At 37.0% G+C, this 21878-nt stretch overlaps 1 protein-coding gene across 2 annotated transcripts in view; it reads right to left on the bottom strand.

Moving 5' to 3' along the window:
* si:dkey-172j4.3 (diacylglycerol kinase delta) overlaps positions 1-21878 on the bottom strand; it is a 74691-nt gene that overhangs the window by 31135 nt on the left and 21678 nt on the right. Inside the window, exon 1 of one of the 2 annotated variants that reach the window (XM_051900700.1) lies at positions 4341-4539. The exons of the other annotated variant lie outside the window; for it this stretch is intronic. Coding sequence (XP_051756660.1) covers positions 4341-4517 — 177 coding nt within the window. The 5' untranslated portion in view covers positions 4518-4539. Of the gene's footprint in view, positions 1-4340; positions 4540-21878 lie in introns of those variants that run through there. 2 annotated transcript variants of the gene reach the window in all.

Below are 21878 nucleotides of genomic sequence, written 5' to 3'. Positions count from 1 at the left end.
TTGTTCATATTAGTTTTACTAAATGATGAATAAATACATCATTTGACACATTATATCACTATAATGAATGTGCATGTTATGAAGGGCTGTACCCATAGACATGGACCACAGCCCTCCACATTCACTGATATGCGCTTTGCAATGTCCAAATCAAAACTTTTGTATTTGATCTCACCTAAATCTTGTATACGTGGTTAAATTAAATTTATTAAAACTTTAATTGATCTAAAAAGCTGTCTAAAAATAAGAGCATCATTGCATCATATCGGCATATGAGAGACAGACGGCAAGAGAAAAGGAGAAAGAAATGCTTTCAAGTCCTAAACGAGAGGAAGCTAGCCAAAGGAGACTGAGGAGCATGAAAGACAGAGAGTTCTTTGAACGGTAAAATGGTCATTTGATAGATGTTCCCCCCACACACCCAAGAGAGCATCTAATGCTGCAACCATGTCAGCTTGCTGTTTTAGATATTAGTGTTCATTAGATGCTAAAATTAATGCATTTAAATCTGAATGAGCTGCCACATTAGAGTGTGTTGCAGACTTCAGGAGGAAGTGGCGTTTGAGAGATATGTACATGTACTGTAGACATATGTGTGATCCAATCTATAGACTGCCAGGACACATCGGTCGATGGCATGATGGGTTTTGGCTGGTGACCGAATCAGCGGAGATGAGAGAGCTAATAAATGCTAATCCTATATAACCCATCGCCACAGAAAATCAGTGTGCTTAATTTATTATAGTTTAGTTTTACAAACCCGATTCCAAAAAAGTTGGGACACTGTACAAATTGTAAATAAAAAAGGAATGCAATGATGTGGAAGTTTCAAATTTCAATATTTTATTCAGAATACAACATAGATGACATATCAAATGTTTAAACTGAGAAAATGTATCATTTTAAGGGAAAAATAAGTTGATTTTAAATTTCATGGCATCAACACATCTCAAAAAAGTTGGGACAAGGCCATGTTCACCACTGTGTGGCATCCCCTCTTCTTTTTATAACAGTCTGCAAACGTCTGGGGACTGAGGAGACAAGTTGCTCAAGTTTAGGAATAGGAATGTTGTCCCATTCTTGTCTAATACAGGCTTCTAGTTGCTCAACTGTCTTAGGTCTTCTTTGATCTTCCTCTTTATGATGCGCCAAATGTTTTCTATGGGTGAAAGATCTGGACTGCAGGCTGGCCATTTCAGTACCCGGATCCTTCTTCTACGCAGCCATGATGTTGTAATTGATGCAGTATGTGGTCTGGCATTGTCATGTTGGAAAATGCAAGGTCTTCCCTGAAAGAGACGACGTCTGGATGGGAGCATATGTTGTTCTAGAACTTGGATATACCTTTCAGCATTGATGGTGCCTTTCCAGATGTGTAAGCTGCCCATGCCACACGCACTCATGCAACCCCATACCATCAGAGATGCAGGCTTCTGAACTGAGCGCTGATAACAACTTGAGTTGTCCTTGTCCTCTTTAGTCCGGATGACATGGCGTCCCAGTTTTCCAAAAAGAACTTCAAATTTTGATTCGTCTGACCACAAAACAGTTTTCCACTTTGACACAGTCCATTTTAAATGAGCCTTGGCCCAGAGAAAATGCCTGCGCTTCTGGATCATGTTTAGATATGGCTTCTTTTTTGACCTATAGAGTTTTAGCTGGCAACAGCGAATGGCACGGTGGATTGTGTTCACCGACAATGTTTTCTGGAAGTATTCCTGAGCCCATGTTGTGATTTCCATTAGAGTAGCATTCCTGTATGTGATGCAGTGCCGTCTAAGGGCCCGAAGATCATGGGCATCCAGTATGGTTTTCCGGCCTTGACCCTTACGCACAGAGATTGTTCCAGATTCTCTGAATCTTTGGATGATATTATGCACTGTAGATGATGATAACTTCAAACTCTTTGCAATTTTTCTCTGAGAAACTCCTTTCTGATATTGCTCCACTATTTTTCGCCGCAGCATTGGGGGAATTGGTGATCCTCTGCCCATCTTGACTTCTGAGAGACACTGCCACTCTGAGAGGCTCTTTTTATACCCAATCATGTTGCCAATTGACCTAATAAGTTGCAAATTGGTCCTCCAGCTGTTCCTTATATGTACATTTAACTTTTACGGCCTCTTATTGCTACCTGTCCCAACTTTTTTGGAATGTGTAGCTCTCATGAAATCCAAAATGAGCCAATATTTGGCATGACATTTCAAAATGTCTCACTTTCAACATTTGATATGTTATCTGTATTCTATTGTGAATAAAATATAATTTATGAGATTTGTAAATTATTGCATTCCTTTTTTATTCACAATTTGTACAGTGTCCCAACTTTTTTGGAATCGGGTTTGTAGTTAACAATAACAAATAATTTTGGATGCTGGTCCATGTGGTCATTCTTACTCATTCTATAGCTTAAAGGGATAGTTCACCCAAAAATAAAAATTCTGTCATCGTTTATTTACCCTTACGTTGTTTCAAACCTGTATGTATTTCTTTCTTCTGCTGAACACAAAAGAAGATATTTTGAAGAATTTGGGTAACCAAACAGTTGATGGGCCCCACTGACTTACATAGTATATGGGGGAAAAAATACTATGGAAGTCAGTGGAGCCCATCAACTGTTTGGTTACCAACATTCTTCAAAATATCTTCTTTTGTGTTCAGCAGAAGAAAGAAATACATACAGGTTTTAACAGCTTGAGGGTGAGTAAATGATGAAAGAATTTTCATTTTTGGGTGAACTATCCCTTTGAAAAACTTAATCAAGTTCTCTAATATTTCATTTAAGTGTCAGTTGGTATAAAAAGTTTCTCCTAAAATAACTTATGGGGATAACGAAACAAAAAAGAAATAAAAATTATCTAATTATTAACATTCAGTAGGAGTACAGAGCTATAAAATTAACGTGGTTAGCATAGCTCACATAATCTGGTCTCGGAAGAATCTGATAAGAAAGGTTTGACATCTGTTTTGGCATCATGACAAATCCCAGCACAGTTTGTTACATTACTGAGATCTCTTCCATACAGGAGACACATATAAGATTACCAAGATCTTTAGCACTATTAAAATGGGATTATTCTTCTAAACAAATGTTTCAGTTGCAGTTATTAACCTAGGATGTCTGTGATTTCATGGAATTAATTAAGGTGAGGATCATACTCAGCGCTGAGCGGTCAGGTATGACCCGGTCTGTGACTGGACTCTTCTTATGGATTAATTTTCTTTTTACATTTGAACAGCACTCGGATTTGATAAAGGAAAAAACATTGCAAACAAATTATATACTGCAATCATATACATTCTTGTCTGGACTTTAATTTTTCCATAGGCTGTGTAAGAAAAACAAAGAGATGTTTGAATTTCCCTGACCAGTTCCATCTGAACAAGGCTTTTGTCTAAGGAGAATGAATGAGAAAAAACTTAAGCCCTCAATTTAATCCAATTTCCATCTAGGAGAAACAATTGAGATATTAAAAATATCTAATTTGAATACAAACATAAATGTACACAATTGTACACTGAATATTGATGGCTTTGAGACAAATTGCTTATGTTCCTCTATTGTAAGTCACTTCGGATAAAAGCATCAACCTTTTTGACTTTAAGGCACTCCTATTGTCCACAACAATATTTGAAGGCCCCCCTCATTCACAATTTCTACCCAATAAAATATTTTAGAGCTTGACATACCTAGAAAAATGTATATTTGTTATAAAAAAACAAATAATAAGAAATATCTTGATTTTTAGTCGTTTCAGCTTTTTTTCATGCTTGTTTTGTCTTATTTTAAATAATTTTAAGTCATCTTGAGGCCCCCTTGGAAGTTTGCTGAGGTCCCCTTTTGGCCCCGGCTCCCTGGTTGAGAACCACTATGCTAGATGCATAAATGTAAATCGGTGATTTTCCCATGCAATCATGGCTATATTCATGCATAAATTTGATTAAATAACATAAACAGTACATATGCATGTGTCTTTAACTGTCCAGACTGCCCAATTCTGTCATTCATTATAGGCTTAGCATTAATGCTGTGGTAATCAGATCAGCACAAACAACCATGTCCTGCTAGCCCAGATAAACCTTATGATGCACACACACACAGACACACACATCCTGCATCATGTCTCATACAAATCTAAGCCAATACACATATGCATTAATGCACAAAGCCAATCATGAATCCGCTCGTGACAGGAAGAGATCATCAGACAGATGAGACCAGGATGAGTCTCACAATCAAATAAATCACATAATCACTAATATAACATCACACAAACACAGTTTGCAGTGCTCATTCTAGAGAAAACTACACAGTAATATAAGGAATAGCCTATCCAAACCTGTGAGAAGACGCTATTGCAGATTGTCTGTCCTTCTGTTGTTCTTACTGAACTGCTGGAGGAGGTTTCCAAAAAGTCTTCCTCTCTCAAGCGATTGACATCTCCCTGCCCACCCCCATCACAGCCGAACAAGAGTGGAGCAAAGCAACACACACTGCCTGGACACAGCCCGGGCATGATGGGTCCCTTCAGCCATCGACATGTACACATACACTTTCACACAGTAACATGCTGATTTCCTTTGTGCTGCACCTGAAAGACACGCCTTCTTTTGAAAAAGAACTTCCTCTTACAGGTGAAGTGATAAGACCGCCCATCCTATTACGCCCAGACCTACCATTTGAGAATGAAAACACACAGAGACGTGTAAAGGTCTATATTAAGAACTAGAAAAACTGGTTTGGTAAGCGTCTTTATTCACAGAACTACAGGAAATCCCAAGCACCTATAGGTCAAGACAGATGTTCCTATAGGATCAGGACAGAAAAAAAATGTAACATTATAAATGCCTTTTCTGTCACTTTTGATCAATTTAATGCATCCTTGCTGAATAAAAGTTTTAATTTCTTTTAAAAAATAAATAAAAAATTCTTACTGACCCCAAACTTTTGAACAGTATCAAAAAATGTACACAACTGTTTTCAACATTGATAATAAAAATAAATGTTTCTTGAGCAGCAAATCAACATATTAGAATGATTTCTGAAGGATCATGTGACACTGAAGACTGGGGTAATGATGCTAGTTATTTTAAATTGTAAACATATTTCCACAATATTACTGTTTTTGTTGTATTTTTGGATCAAATATATGCAGAAAACAGAAGAGTAAAAATGATATATAGTTCGTCAAGATTAATTCAGATTTAGACTAAGATATGTGTAATTGCAAACGTCCCACAGGTGTGGGGGAGGGGACGTCTTAAAAATAGTGGCATTTTTATAAATCATAAATTCAGATATTTATACTTTTTAATTTGTGAAAAGTATTGATATTAAAACAAACTTAATTGTTTGTACCTGAATCCAATTAGGGTCAATTTGACCTGCTCCAACAAGACCATACAAATCGAACAGTGCATGAGAGTTAAATTGTAAACATATTTCCACAATGTTACTGGTTTTGTGTGTGTGTGTGTGTGTGTGTGTGTGTATATATATATATATATATATATATATATATATTAGCATAAAATAAATGTCCTATTTGTCATCTGATGCATGCAATCAGATGTTACAAAGCATACGGACAAGTGGAACATTTAGAAATATCTAGTAAACATCTTGGCTGTGGAACATGCCTAGAAGTGTCCATTTTAGAAACAGGTGGGATGTGGAAAAGATGAGCAAGATGCATTTGGTGAGTGGTGGAAAAAGACGGAAATACAGCCAGAAATACAAACAGTGAAGCATGAAGAGTGGGCTCTAATGTGATTCTCTTGTGAGTGCTGGATAAGGAGACACTGTAATGAGCAAAACGATATGTTCATCTCTTTGACAGCAGAATTTGTTCCTCTATCTTGTATTTGTACAAACCTCCACCCATTCTCTTTATCTTTGGTTGCACTTTATTTTACAGTACATGCACTTGTACTGACAAAAAGTACTGAGTAGTGTAAGGTAACTACATGGGTTAAGTTAAGGTTTAGAGGTAGGTTCAGGGTTAGTGCTTTGTTAGTGTCATTACTACAATAAGTACATAGTATGTTCATGCGAAACTGTACTGTAAAATAAAGTGCTACCTTATCTTCAGTTCACATTACTGTCACTCTAAACCTCCCTGTCTTGATGTGTCTGCTGTTTTACAGCCTGGAAATGAGATAAAACATCTCCTTACTGTAGTGCAAGGCTGAATGAAGGAACACATCATCCCTTATGGCTCTGTTTATGAGAATAGGATGAATGAGAGCATTTGTGGGTTGCAGTTAATTGTGAAGACACTAGAGGGCGGTAGTTGCTGGAGCTAAAGCAGTACTGCAGTTATTTGTAACTGTCTTACTGTCTCTGTGGCACTGATATACAAAAGTGTGTGCTGATCACACACACATTTACATACCCAAACACAACGTTCACACTGGCGCAATTTCACATGTGAAATACGCATTTTCACAGCTGATGTTACATGGCGGCCCATGATATTATGATGGCATGCAGGGTTGTCATAGCAACTACACTGGCCCCCTGGTTGGCGAGGAGATGGGCGATCTGAAGGGCCACCAGGCCATACACACATACACGCTATAAATCAACACAAATTCCCACATCAACATGCTGGGCTAAAGGCAACCTGCTGCTGGAGAGGAAATGAAATGCTTTGTCACTTCCTGCGAGAGAGCGAAACAAACGCAGGGGGATTGGCAGAGTCACACGACATATGGAGCTAAGCCAGCTAATCTGTGTATGGAGAGAAAGAGCCCACTGCAAAATTAAACCTAATGAACCCGGCATCAGATTTAGTGCATCAGAGTCAACACGATTCCCTCAGTGGATGCACAGCAGAAATTCTCTTCCGTATTTATACTGATTAAACCTGACTGGTACCAAACGTAGATTACCTTAGTGTGCTATAATGATTAAAATTAGAAGAGGAAGTCGAAGGACACTTTGGAAAATTAGAACATATGAACATGCACACACACACACAAGGCTGCTGTGAGAGATCGCTCTAATCTCATTGCAGAATTACTGACGACTGCTTCCAGCATACGCCACAAATCTGGGACTGATTCACATAATCCCTTGAGAGAGAGAGAGAGAGAGAGAGAGAGAGAGAGAGAGAGAGAGACTGAAGACAATGAAGTAATGAAAAGAAGACAGGTTAATTGAGGAAGAGAAGAAAGTCTTAAAAAAAAAGAGTGCAGATCAAAACTGTTTTCAATAATCATTTCAGAATAACATTTTGCCCAAAAGAAAAAAAAAATCTATGCATACAATAAAAGCAGTGATAGGAAAAATAAAAATTTGAATATGTGTCAGTATTTATAATTTAAAATGTTATGTAAAGAAAATAAAATACAATTCAACAAGGCATTGATAAATATAAAGATGTAATAAATAAAAAAAAATGACATAAATAGAACATGTAATAAATAAAACTAGGATAATACTTAGATACAAATTTAATAGTATTAGCTGCAAGTAATATAAATATAAAATGTTATATAAATAAAATAAAAGTAAAATACAAAATAAATAAATACATTATACAAAGGCATGATTCTTTAATGTAATTATTGTACTTATTTTATTGTATGAAAACAAATTTAAAGGGGACATAACACACACAGTTTCCGCCAATCTCATGTTAATCTTGAGTACCTATAGAGTAGTTATTGCAACCTTCATATCTCTGAAGAGTCTTTAGTTTATCAGATTTATAAAAGACAGATAAGCTGTACCGATTCTTCTTCGTCAAGCTCCTGAAGGCGTGCCGTGGGCGGAGCTAAAGAGTCGCGAGCACACACACACAATACATCATCGCATTATCCCTGGATAACTTTTGATTCACTATACATTTGTGTTGTTTACATTATATGCACATGATTGCCAACAAAACATGATGCAGTTTTACTTAACAGCCTGCAGTTCCAACACAGGATCTTTTATCGCTGGGACCACTCCATCTTTCAATTTCAAATGATCTGCAAATCCAGCATCAAACTTGTTTATAAAATGGGCCTTGGGCCTTGTTTATAAAATATTTGCCACCGAAATGCACAACTCCACAAAGTGCATTCACTGTTCCTCAACACTGGGTTCTTTGGTAAGCTGAACAAGGTTATCTTTCCCTCACAACCAAAAACACACTTCTTTGGTGACATTGATGATTTCGTGGTCTAGACACAAAATGATAAATCTTTCTCGAGCAAGTAACACGAATGAAGCACGTTAATGGGCGCGCTCTTGCTCTCTCTCTAGTTGGTGCGAGCATGCACTCTTCCGAGAGAAGTGCCCATACAAGGAATTCCGCCCTTTATGACTTCATACAGGGCCATACTTTGCGAAAAAAACTTTCCGAAACTTATACGAATCCTGAAGGAGTGTATTTGGCACAGAAATACTCCGTCATACATCCAACTCGTTTTTTGAAACTTTGGCCGTTTAGCATGAGAATCCAACTCTTTAACAGTGTAAATAAATAAAGTTCAACTACACATTAATGAACATAAGGAATAATTCCAGATTAAAGAGATAGTTCACCCAAAAATCAAAATTTTTCCATGATTTACTCATCCTTAAGCCATCCTAGGTGTATATGAAAAAATGCATCCATCCATAAAAACAATTCATTCATACGACTCCCGAGGGTTAATAAAGGCCTTTTGAAGTGAAGGGATGCGTTTTGTAAGAAAAATATCCATATTTAAAACTTTATATACTCAAACAACTAGCTTCCGGCGAAAGACCGCACGCAGAATGCGCAAGTCGACTTGCGCCAAATGAGTAATCCTCTGATGCGATGTATGACGCATGGATGTAGGAGTATCATAAGCTTAGACGCCTCTCACGGTTAAAACAAATATGGCTGGGCAACAAACTCAAGCTCCTCTTCTCTTATATTGAAATCGTCCAACATTTTTCTTTAAAATTTCTCATTTTAAACTTCTAATTTGTGACTAGTGTTTTGTTTTGCTCTCTCCTCTGCACCTCGGCGTGTGTCATTGCGTCATAATGTCAGGTCAAAGGTTGCTCTTCCGCCCAAATTGATGTGCGCAGTATGTGTATGGTCGTCCACCGGAGGCTCGTTATTTGAATTTATAAAGTTTTAAATATGGATAATTTTCTTACAAAAACGCATCCCTTCACTTCAAAAGGCCTTTATTATTCCTCCTGAGTTGTATGGATTAATTTTTTGTATGAATGGATGCATTTTTTCTGTCTTCAGAATTTGGCCTTCCATTCACAACTGTTATAAACCTTGGAGGACTAAGGATATTTTTAAATAGATCTTGGATTGTGTTTGTCTGAAAGAAGATAGTCATATACACCTAGGATGGCTTGAGGGTGAGTAAATCATGGGATAATTTTCATTTTTGGGTGAACTATCCCTTTAACAATCAATACTATGATAAAAACAACAGCAAGGCTAGAAGAAAGAGAAGAGATTATGACTAAAGAAACACAGTGTGCACCACACATACACAGTGTGAATGGAGGCTGAGGGAGAGGAAGAAAGGGATTGAGATGTCCCACAGAGGTGACAACACCTACGAAGTGAACACCTGCTGATCGTGTCATGAGCGCTGGACAGAACAAAGGCCTTTTGATTGAAGTCCTGTCACTGCTGCTCCCTTATGACATACACGCAAATGCTGGGCTCAGTCACGACATGCTCCTCAACCCTGAGTGCTCTGCCGCTTGTGCCGTCTCCACGGGAACAATCGCCAGCCATTTCTGCGGCAGCGAGATGAGTGGCGTTCCGCTAAAGTGCCCATTGTCCCTCCTCAAACTCCTCCACAAACAACATTCCAGTCCTCACACAAGCTCCTGACCACCTCATCACACATATGAGTGGAATATGTCTGCTGGACAGGTTTAAACGGTTGAAATGCTGTCAGTAAAAGAAGAAAATCTTTTCTTAAACTTTATTTAAAAAAGTTAAAATGTAAAGTTTTTTTTTTTTTTTAACAAGATTGAGCATTTAGAGTTTAACCTTAAATTGTAGCATGCAAATATGCCATGTGACTGATCATTCTATTAAAAGTCCTTGTAGTAAAAAAAGGGGAAACACAAGTATAAACAAATATGTTGTTCATTTAAATGTTCAGTAAAGTAAAATATAATCAACTTTTTGCAATTTATATTTAAATTTAATTTTGTCAAAATACATAAGTACTTTAAGCCCGGGATACACTGCACAATTTTTGGCTGTCTCAGACAAAAGATTGCCATCGTGAAACAATAGTGCCGATTTCTGTGATCGTGGCTCTTAATCAGTGGTCCTATGTCGTACAGTGAGAGAGGTTCAAAGACAGCTCTTTTCACAGTTTTGCGACCAAAGATAGCCTACGATCATTTTCTGACAGTGTCAGAAATTCAGCATGATCAACGCACAGTGTGTTTGCTGCTACGACCTACGTCTACTGGCCAGCCAATGAAAATGCGACATGAAATCAACGCGACATGCCGCTAAAACTTAAAACTGCTTACCTCAAGCTCTTTTCCCTTCTTCTTTTGCCGCTTCCTTTTTTCAGCACACATAAAAGCTACAACTGCCAAAGTGTGATTCAACATGGTGTTTTGTTTACCACTAGCGCATGCTGATGACGTTTTATTCTTCTATAGAATCTTGCATCGTAGCCTACGAGTCAATAGGTGTCATGATCGTACAGTCTACATGCATGTCGTACCCAAGTTTAATAGATCCATGTCGTACAGTGTGATAAAGTAATGATCTTATAGGATTGCTAAAATCGTGCAGTGTATCCCGGGCTTTAGAGTGGCTGTCAATGGAGAAGATTTTTGCCATGTGGTTATAGCATCTACCAGTAGGGGCTAATTGTTTAAAGACACGATGAAACAGAAGTAGCAACATATCTTTTCTTTCGTATTGTGAAATACATTCGAGTGAAACAGAATATTGAAAATGGAAAAAAAAAAAATGTAGGAGGGGACTTGATTCTATCTATCGGTTATTCATCGTTTTTCATTAAAAAATTAATGCAATCTTGCAGTCAATTGTAAGAAATGGGCGGGGTTTAAGCAGACTAAATGACTGAAGAAGTCCAGCATATGTCACCAAAGAGAAGTCTGTCGTTTCATCGGAAGATTGAGACATTTTGATTAAAAATCATAAGGTACAAAAAAGTAAAATACATAGATGATTATTTACAATAAGATCTATAATATGCAATTACAGGATTCATTTTCGTGCCATGCTGACCTTAAGTGAAAGTGACATGTGAAGGCCAAATATGGTAACCCATACTCAGAATTTGTCCTCTGCATTTAACCCATCCAGTTAGTGCACACACATTACAAGTAGTGAGTAGTGAACACACACACACACACACTGCAAACCGTGGACACACACACCAGTGGTAGCCATTTGCTATGGTGCTCAGGGAGCGATTGAGAGATAGGTGCCTTGCTCAAGAGCATCTCAGTCATTTCCTGCTGATATTGAGAATCGAACCCACAACCTTTGGGTTACCAGTCTGACTCTTTAACCATTAGGCCATTATTATTATTTTTGTTTTTTAATTCAGTTGAATTTGGTTCGATTGAGTTCCATTCTATTTAATTAAATTCAACTAAATTCAATTCACACATTTGTGTATTTGTCTGTAAATAAACATTCATAATTTAACATAGCTCATATAACCTTTGACAATGAAGTTTTGTTTAAATTTTTTTTTATATTAACATAACAGATAGCTGATAATATAATGCCAGTTTAGTAAAAATGGATAAAGAGATGAAGAATAGACTGAATTATTGCTTGTGGTTGTACTGAATATCTCCATAACAGTCCCACTGTTTGTGTTGTTGTTGTTGGCAGGGTTGCCAGATCTACAATCACAAAAATTGTTTTGAAAGGCAAGCTATAAAACACAACAATCTTAATTAAGTCTTAATAAATCCCTACATCACAAACACATAAACACACTGAACACAGCGAGTCTAGTGGGAAAGATAGATTACAAACCACATACAGCTGTTGTGAATGTTAGTGCACACTCACACACAGCAGAGAAAGAGAAAGTGCTGTTATAGACTAACATTCCACTTAACCTTTCCAGTGAGACACACTCACACACACACCTGACCTAGCACCTGTTCTGTGAGTGCAGGTCACAGCTGTACACCTGTATCGTCTCGTCTCCTGACTGTGTTTAAGTGAATGTTATTATATTTTAGCATGTGAGTGTGCTCTGTGTGCGTCTTGTCAGCAGTTCTTCTCTTTACTTGCAGTGCTCGGCTTCCTCAGGCAGTGAAATATTTTTTGCTGAATTAATCAATCACAGAGCATGATCTCTATGCAGATGAATCTCTCTAGATAAGTAAAGAGAACTGAAACTTTCCAAACATTCAAATCACATCCTCTTAACGTCAACATGCATTATGAGTAAGGTTTATAATGACTGGGTTCTTCAGGAGGCTGTAGGCTGATCACACCATCTGATCACACACATGCATATCCCTTTTCCACCATAATGTGGTGCCAGAGCCAGCGCTTGGCTGGGGATCTGAGGACCTTTCTCAGATCTGGTCTACTGACTTTAGTTTTGAGAATATATTAAGATCCAATGTAATTTAATTCAGCATCATTTTCTCTCTTTTAAGAAGTTTCTTATGCTCACCAATGCTGCAATTATTTGATCAAAAATACAGTAAAACCAGTAATATTGTGAAATATTATAACTGTTTTCTATTTTAATATATTTTAAAATGTAATTTTAAAAATGTATTCCTGAGATGGCAGAGCTGAATTTTCAGCATCATTATGTTAGTCTTCAGGGTCACATGATTCTTCAGGAATAATTCTAATATGCTTACATTTCTTACAGTTGTGCTGCTTAACATTTTTGTGGAAACAGTGATACATTTTTTCAGGATTCTTTGATGAGAGTTCAGAAACGATAACACACATTCAAACAGTGTGTGTCCAGACTGTGAGATTCCACAGCACCCTGTGATCTCTCTTTCTCCCCTAGTAAACCATACTGCCTGGTGTGACCAGCAGACAGTCCCAGCAGCTCATTAACGGATCAGGCCTTTCATTGATTAGCAAGCTAATTATGACTCACTCTCTCTGTCATTTTCTTTCTCTTGACAGACAATACTTTGCTTTGTGATTGTGTGTGACCTATACATGCGTTGTCATACAAACTACTCATTTACCCATTCTTACGTCAGTGTGGATCTTCCATCTCTCTGGTCTCTGAAGCAGGATGTGTGCCGATATCATCTTCCACAGGATAATCAGACAGGATCATATAACCCGCTCCAGTTCAATTACAGTAAACCACTCCAATCAGCTGATTCCAGCAATAACACACAGCTAGTGACATCCAGTTAGTATGTACCTACCTACTCCTCTACTTCAATTACATTTTTATTTCTCCAACTTTCCCTTACTCTCTCCACACACAAAAAAAGTACCACAAAGCACAGTGATATTACCGTGGATTTTGAACATGCACACTTGTAATAAAACAGTGCTTTTTAAGTACATTGTATATACCAAAATACATGAATATGGCAATCATTCTTCTCCATGGTATATACCAGAGTACTGTATTATTGCCATCTGACATCTCATAGCACAATTCCCACAACATGGTATCACCACCACCTTTACTGGAACTCTCTCTTTCCATCTCTGTCTCTATATAACAGGAACGGGTGTGTGAGTGGATCCCTCACTGCACTTTAAAGCAGACCATAATAAGGATGCAAGGATGCATTAAATTGATCAAAAGCAACAAATATGCATAATGTTTCAAAAGATTTCTCTTATTTCAAATAAATGCTATTCTTTTTAACTTTATATTCATCAAAGTACCCTGAAAAAATATAATCAGGACAGCTATTTTCAACATTTATAACAATAAGAAATGTTTCTTGAGCATCAAATGAATGACATTATAATGATTTCTGAAGGATCATGTGACTCGTTCAGCTTTGCCATCACAGGAATAAATTACATTTTAAAATATATTCAAATAAAAAACAGTTACTTTAAATTGTACTAATATTGCACAATATTACTGTTTTACTATATTTTTGATCAAATAAATGTAGCCTCTGTGAGCATAAGAGACTTAAAAAATCTTTTGAACAGTAGTGTAAATAATGAATGCTTGTACACTCTTCTGCATAGATATGAACTCTCAGCGGAATCTAAAGCATTTCTTCTAGAGTGGTTCAAAAGTCCACACACAAAAAATCAATTTAGACCTGTAAATAAACAAAGTTTTAGGATTTAAAAAAAAAAAAAAATACAAAGAAAGGTTATGACTAAATGAATAAGAAATATTTAAGATTCTGCACTATTTCTAGGTCACTAATCAAAAAAAGTACATTTGTGACATTGTTGTGCTGATCTGAATTTGATCTGAAAAAAAAAAAAAAAAAGGCAAATCAACAGCAGGGAGTTCCTCTGTCACTTCAATGTGAATGCAGAGAGTATTTTACGTGCTAAACAGCCTGTGACAGCACACTGTAAGTGCCAAACTCAAAAAACACCTCATTTGCATTCCGATTTGCATATAGTCTCAGGTCAAATAGTCACACTGTTGCTAATAGATGTTAATAAGAAACTGTTAGTACAAGAGATTCAACACAGAGCCAAATCTGAGTGTGAGTCTGTGTACAGATTACAGTACATATGTGCTGGAGAGCACTCAGAGGCTCTTGTAGAAAGAACTCCATCTGTGTGTGTGAGTTTGTGACTAAGTGTGTGTGGGTTTATATGTGTAGTATAGAACATCTATGTATGAATTAGCGCTTTAATTTAATTTAATTTTACATTAATGATATTTTGTAAATTTTACTTCTTTACTTTTCTTAATTTACTTTATTTGCTCAATTTCTTAGTGTATGCAGATATGAACAATTTACAATTAAACAATTTAGCAGTACTGAAGTGCAGTTTTTTGTCATGCCAATAAAACTGAGTGCATGTGTGTGTCTGTTTTTGTGTGTCATGAGTATGTGTGTCCAGTGTGGTAGTCCTTCAGTAGGGGCGTGAAAGGCTCACCCCTTCTCTTGCTCCATCCATCATGCAAATGAGCCCTATACACAGCTCTCAATAATACTCACACACAACCCGACACTCAACTCACCGTCCTCCCACTCTCCTGTCCTCTCTACTTTCACTCCATCTTTTCTGTCTATTTCAGGCCTGTGCAAATCATTTAATTTCTTTACCCCCCTCTTCTCATGTCTTTGTCCAATTTTATACCTTCTTATTTTCTTGAGTGTTCTTTATTTAGCAGAGCAAGGCCCTAATTTACATAGCCTATGGCCACTGTGAGAGAGAGAAAGAGGGAAATTCCTCTGGCCTTCTTGATGGTACTGAAGGCTAAATCCACACCTCTCTCACCATCTCTCTCTCTCTCCCGCAAATGCTCAAAACAAGCCAAATAGGGAATCGAAGAAGAAAACAATACTGCTGCCAACTATCTCTCAGTGTGTGTCTTCCTTTGCATATGATCATGTTGTTTCAGGCAGAGATGTTTTCACACATCTCTCAAAAAAACGACCAGTCACATTTTCTCCATACTTCTTTGCATCTCATGTGTTTTTAAAGAACATGGAGCCCCCTGAAAATGGCCGCACTATTCAAATCATATTCAAAAAATCTAGTTTATGACTAAAAATAGCCATCTAAATATAGCCTACATCAACACACGATATAAAAGCGTCAAGGCCGGAATTGTTTCTCAGGCCCACATGTTCACCTTGACATGCAAAACAGGCTGATTTACAAGTCAAATTTAAATTATATGACATCTAACAAGAGACATGAGCTACATACACAAACACCTCTTCATTTGTGAAATTTTCCATAAGCAATATTTGGATTATTTGATTATTAGTGGTGCTCGCTATAGCATCACCATAATTATTGTTCATACTTACATTACACTGCCGTTTAAAAGTTTGGGGCTGGGAAGGTTTTTAAAAAAAGAAATTAATACTTTTATTCAACAATTTAACACATTAAATTGATCAAAAGTAACAGTAAAAACATTTACATTGTTAAAAATAAATGCTGTTTCTATTCATCAAATAATCATGAAAAAATGCATCAAGGTTTCCATAAAAATATTAAGCAACATTACTGTTTTCAACATTGATAATAAGAAATGTTTCTTGAGCAGCAAATCAGCATATTAGAGTGATTTCTGAAAGATCATGTGTCACAGAATGAATGGAGTAATGACTGATGAAAATTCAGTTTTGCCATAACAAGAATAAATTAAATTTACTAATTAAAATAGAAACAGTGATTTTAAATTGTAATAATATTTCACAACATTACCGTTTTTACTGTTTTTTTTTTTTTTTTAATCAAATAAATGCAGCCTTGGTAAGCATAAGAGACTTTTTAAAAATAATCTTTCTTTCAAAAACAAAATCTTACCGACCTCTAACTTAGGGGTCTGTTCAAATACCTAACCCTAAGTAGTAAACTTTTTACCATATTTATTTATGGCATGTATGATTGTAAATATTAGCTTTTGTGTGTCTTTTTAGTGTGCAGACATGAATGATACTTCAAATTGTTTAGAGAAGAAATTATGTATTCTAAACAATCAGACATATTTCCCTAGTATACAATAAAACAGGCAAAAAAATAATAATTAAATACACACATATCAATGCATTAAAAACCACCCAGAACACCTCAGCAACCACACGGCAAGGCCCCGGCAACCACCCACAATTCCCTAGCATTGTGGAGGCGACTTCTGCATAGGCAAACACCACTCACATTATCTTCAGAAAATCAGTCTTGTTTGACAAAGATCAATTAAATAAAAAAATTATAAACTAGTTGGAAAAATTGAAAACAAAGTCACTGATGATTAAAATATTCCAAGAAGAATTCTACATGATGTTGATTTTCTAAGAGAGGGCATGCTCAATGTGAACACACTTCTAGAAAGTGAATAAAAATAGACATTGCTTGGAGCCACAGTGAGTGAGAGGAAGCATAACCGAGTGTGTGTGTATTCTCCTCCGCAGTTTGTTAGGGTCAGTGTGAAGAGCGCTGGTGTGTAGTGTGCTCTCTCTGGCCGCCCCCTCAGGCCCTGCTGTTGTGTAACCACCGCATTGCAGTCGCACACACAAACACATAATGACTGAAGTGGCATATATGTGGGATAACACAAGTGTCTTCATGTGTTTATGTGTGTGGGTCAAGTTTTGCCCACATTGTGGAGACCAAATATCCTTACAGGGATAGTAAAACCTGAAATCAGAACGTGAGGATCAGCCAATAGCCTCCAGACAAGAAACAGCTTAATAAACATATAAATAATGTCTTAATAGATATGCAAAAGGTTTCTATGATAGTTATGTTTGGAGTTAGAAGTTAGTCATTGTAGGGATCCCGAGACTCTCTGAATGCATATGGGGGGGCGGGGGGCAAATGCCCCCTCATATTTTTCCCGATGTGAGCCGTCAGCTCCAGTCCACTACAACCGTGGTCATAAAAATTCGGCTGCACGCGGCCACTGTTCAGAGAGTCAAAGCTAGTCCAGTCTAGTAAACGTTTCTTGCTTGCGCCGACTGAAAACACACGAGAAACACCATGAGACAGGAGAGACTTGTACATTGCAGTACTGAGCACTGAACGGTCCATGCATGTGGATTTGGATAATACAGTAATCGCTTTGATGTAGGGATGCTCATATTGACCGATTAACCGTTAACCGTTAGTAAGAATTTTGACCGATTAATACTATCAGTTAAATGGTTTAAAAGGAAATTTTTTAAAAAGTTTTTTTCCAAGCATTTTTTAAAGGTTGCTGCATAGTTTAAGAAAAATTAAAAACTGAGCGCGTCTGCTCAATTCATCCGAATGAGAGTCGCAGCACAAGACGAGACGATCGCGGAATATTTGGTTTTAAAATGAAATGTAAAAGCGCCTATGGCAATATTTTGGATTTAAAACTAATGCAATAGGGAACCTGCAAACATTAATGAGGCAATCTGTAAACTTTGCCTAATAAAGGTGGCAGCATCCAGAGGTAACACTAATTTATGCACACACTCAAACTCACGCATTAATCTTGCCGCAAAACACTGGCGAAAGTAATGAATGTGTCAGAAAAAATAGCAAGGATACATTTGAATAACTTATTAATAAACTAGTGATTTCTGAGTCCGTGTCGGCTGCGAAGTTGACGAAGCTCTCATGTCTTCGCAGGACAGTGGACGCGCCTTTGGAGAGAAATGCAACTTTCATAAGAATTGCATAATCAGGGAGTAGGCTGTTTTCCTGATTGGTTTATTTTACAAAAGCACGACATTTTGTTGTTATTGTGAGTATACACAAATAGTAGATATTTTACAGTTTTTTTTTAAATACAATTTTATGATGTATTACTCTTATCTGTATGACGGAGTATTTTAAGTTGTTTAGGAGCTATTTTAAGTGATTGCACCAATGCCTCCATGTCTTGTAGTAAAGCGCGCTAATCCTAAAGCTTCCACCCTGAATTTATCTGTGATCATTTGACAATGTGTGAATCCTAATGTTCTCTTGTTCTGCTGTTTGCACAAGCAAAAATGAAAAAAAAAATTTTGTATTGTTTGTCACAGACACTTGTCAATTCTATTTTTATTTAATCCTAATTTAACATTCAAATCTTATCAGTTAACGGTTTATGGTCGGTTAACGTGTCGGTTGTCGGTCATGAAAATTAACCGAAATGAACATCCCTACTTTGATGCCGTGCCTGAACGCCGTTTATCCTTTCACAGTGGCGTATAGCAGACGGACACGCAGGGCTATTAAATTATTCTTATTATTATCATGGTAGGCTACTTTTATTATTGAATTAATAGGCTATTGCAATTCATTTGCCCCACGATATCGTAGTGCATCACCGCATAACCGCATAACCGATGCGATGCGAGGATAATAAAATATTAGTTAGATAGCTTACTCCTTAATTAAAAACAACTTGTTTAACACGAAATACTTATCATTTCACGAAAAATACTTTTTTTTCTAACTATGGGCCACAAGAGAAATATTACGAAAATAAATTAGATTCATCTCTCATTGTCTATAAGAGAATATGCGCCGTTAATGCAGCGTCAGATGCCAAAAGCTCAGTCCGTTTTTACTTTCAGTTTCTGTAGTGAATAGGCCTAATTGACTGGAGTTTGAGACTTCTTCACCCGCATAACTCTCACACAAAGTTTGCACATTGTTTGTGTGATATCCACTGGCTCGCCTTCATGGCTTAAAATGGAAATATTTTCAATATTGCGACGTGGCATTTTTCTTTATCACCAGTTGCTCAAAAAAGGGAACAACTGTAAATTTTACAGAGAGGGTTTTATGGTGCATAATCTGTCTAAAAGCTAAAGCAAAGAACTAAAAAAATATTATTATACTAAGTAGTTAGTCAGTTGATGGATGATTAGTCAAATTTCTTGAACCAGATGATATGGGATGGAAAAATATATCATTATCTCAAAATATAATAATAGAGGTCAATGAAAAACAAACATTTGTATATTTTGGTGTTTGGGGGTGTGAAATTCCCCACACTCTTAAAAATGAAGGTTCTTTATTTGTGTCTGTGTTCCATGAAGAACCTTTAACATCCATGGGATCTACGTGTCCACTGCACAAAGGGTTCTTGGTTGAAAAGGTTCCTTCAGATTATTGAAAAGTTCTTTACATTAAGAAAAAAATGGTCCTTTTAAAAACTGTTCACTGAAAGGTTTTTTTTGGGGAACCCAAAATGGTTCTTCTATATAGCATTGCTGCAAAAACCCTCTTTGGAACCTTTATTTTTAAAGAGGTACTTCACTGCTGGCAAAATGGGTTTTCAATAAAACTTAGCTGCCTATGCAGTAGAAAGGCGTCATAATGGTGTCGACTGTTCCCATAATGGTGTCCCCAGTTGCAAGGATTAAAGAATAAACTTTTAGCGAGAGTGAGTTACTTTTGGTTTCCAATGAAGGATTCTGTGTGTTGTAGGCAGCGGCTAAAGGCTGCAAAGAATCGCAAATATGGAGAGAACACCGTGAAGGAAAATCTGAAAACCTCTGTGTTTGTAGTCTCTATTTCAAATTGGATGACAATGAACACAGTGTTTTAGGCCAAACGGAAGGGAAAAAACTGAAAGAAACTGCTGTTCTCCCGAAGCAAAATGTTGTCTTGTACAGGTAAGAAAGCGATTGAAGAGTAGACAAAGTACAATACAATTTTCAGTGATAATACAATACCCTTACAATAACTGTCCTGTTAATAACTCTCTGTCGAGCCGACTGTGTGTGGAAGGGGTACAAAAATGCATAAGTATAATCTGTAGTTTTCACAAAAGCTCTGGAGCTGTCAAAAGTAGTGACTTTTACTGACAAATAAGTGTGAATTTCTATAACATGGAGAACGAATAACATGGAGAATGAGTAAACATTGTTAATTTACATATACTACAGATATTGTAACAATAGAAAGCAGATAGAGAATCTGTGAAGTTACACTTTAACAGTGTACGCTAAAAACTACAATGCTAAATTCATCACAGAGAGGGAACAACAGAGATAGATATGAAAATAAATATAGAAAACATCTATTGTAAGAGCAGTGGTTATGCTCACAGCAGGTGTTTGGAGCCTTGCTTGAATCTTCTGCTCCAGCAGTCTCACATTAGGAGAACATTTCCCATTGTTCCTTGTTTCATCAAGCAAGTGGTAAAGATTGAGAGGAGAAAATAATCTGACCGCGGGAACACACATTCTGGTCCCTGGGGGCACTGTGCAACACACACAGCTTGACACGATTAGAAACACAGTGGGAGACAAGTTAAAACAGTACAGAAAGAGAAAGTGGGAAGGGGCTGGATAAATGGCACTCTGTCTATTTACGGGTGACATCTTTCCAATATCCAACAGCAGGTGATAAACAATGTGAGGAGAGAACGAGAAAGAGCGAATGATGGAGAGAGAGACAGAGAGAGGCTGCTAAACTATGTTAGAGTAAATATAAGAGGAAAACACACTTTCTCTGTGACACGCAGTCATTTCTCAATATCATTTCTTCAATCTCACACACACACAGTGTCACAATGTGGCTCTGAGACAGCAACAGAGGCCACAGACAGAGACCAAACTGAGAATAAATATAGCTGGACTAAATTTAGTCTACTAAACTCATGAAAAACTATACTGATTAGCATGAGGGTGAGAAGGAAGCTCAAAGACAACTCCCAATAACCCCTGCTCCACCCAGCAGAATGCTGTGGTGAAATCCGCTCGTTGCAACAGGCCTCCTGTGTGCTCACTGCAATACCCAGCTCTTACACCGCACTCTTAGGCAAGTTTCTGAAAGTTACAAAATAAGTGAATAGCAGTGTGGAGGTCAAAACATAACTGTGCTGGGTCATTCCAGTGGGCAACGGGGGTTCAGCTAGTGCAAAATGTGTGTTTAACAAGACTTTACTTCAAGGAAGCCTGTTTTCATTGCTTAAAAACAGAGGTAATTGTGAAAAAAATTAAAAATTGATATACATATATATATATATATATATATATATATACATATATACACACACACACAGTTGCAAGAAAAAGTGTGTGAACCACTTGCAGAATCTGTGAAAATGTGAATAATTTAACAAAATAAGAGAGATCATACAAAATGCATGTTATTTTTTATTTAGTACTGTCCTGAGTAAGATATTTGACATAAAAGATGTTTATATATAGTCGACAAGAAAAAAAAATAGCAGAATTTATTAAAATGTATATAGTCGACAAGAAAAAAAATAGGAGAATTTATTAAAATGGCCCCGGTCAAAAGTCTGTGAACCATTGATTCTTAATACTGTGTGTCGTTTCC

Source organism: Ctenopharyngodon idella, chromosome 7 (assembly GCF_019924925.1).
Source record: "Ctenopharyngodon idella isolate HZGC_01 chromosome 7, HZGC01, whole genome shotgun sequence".
In the NCBI taxonomy this organism is placed as follows: domain Eukaryota; kingdom Metazoa; phylum Chordata; class Actinopteri; order Cypriniformes; family Xenocyprididae; genus Ctenopharyngodon; species Ctenopharyngodon idella.
This window is presented reverse-complemented; position numbering and strand designations above follow the sequence as displayed.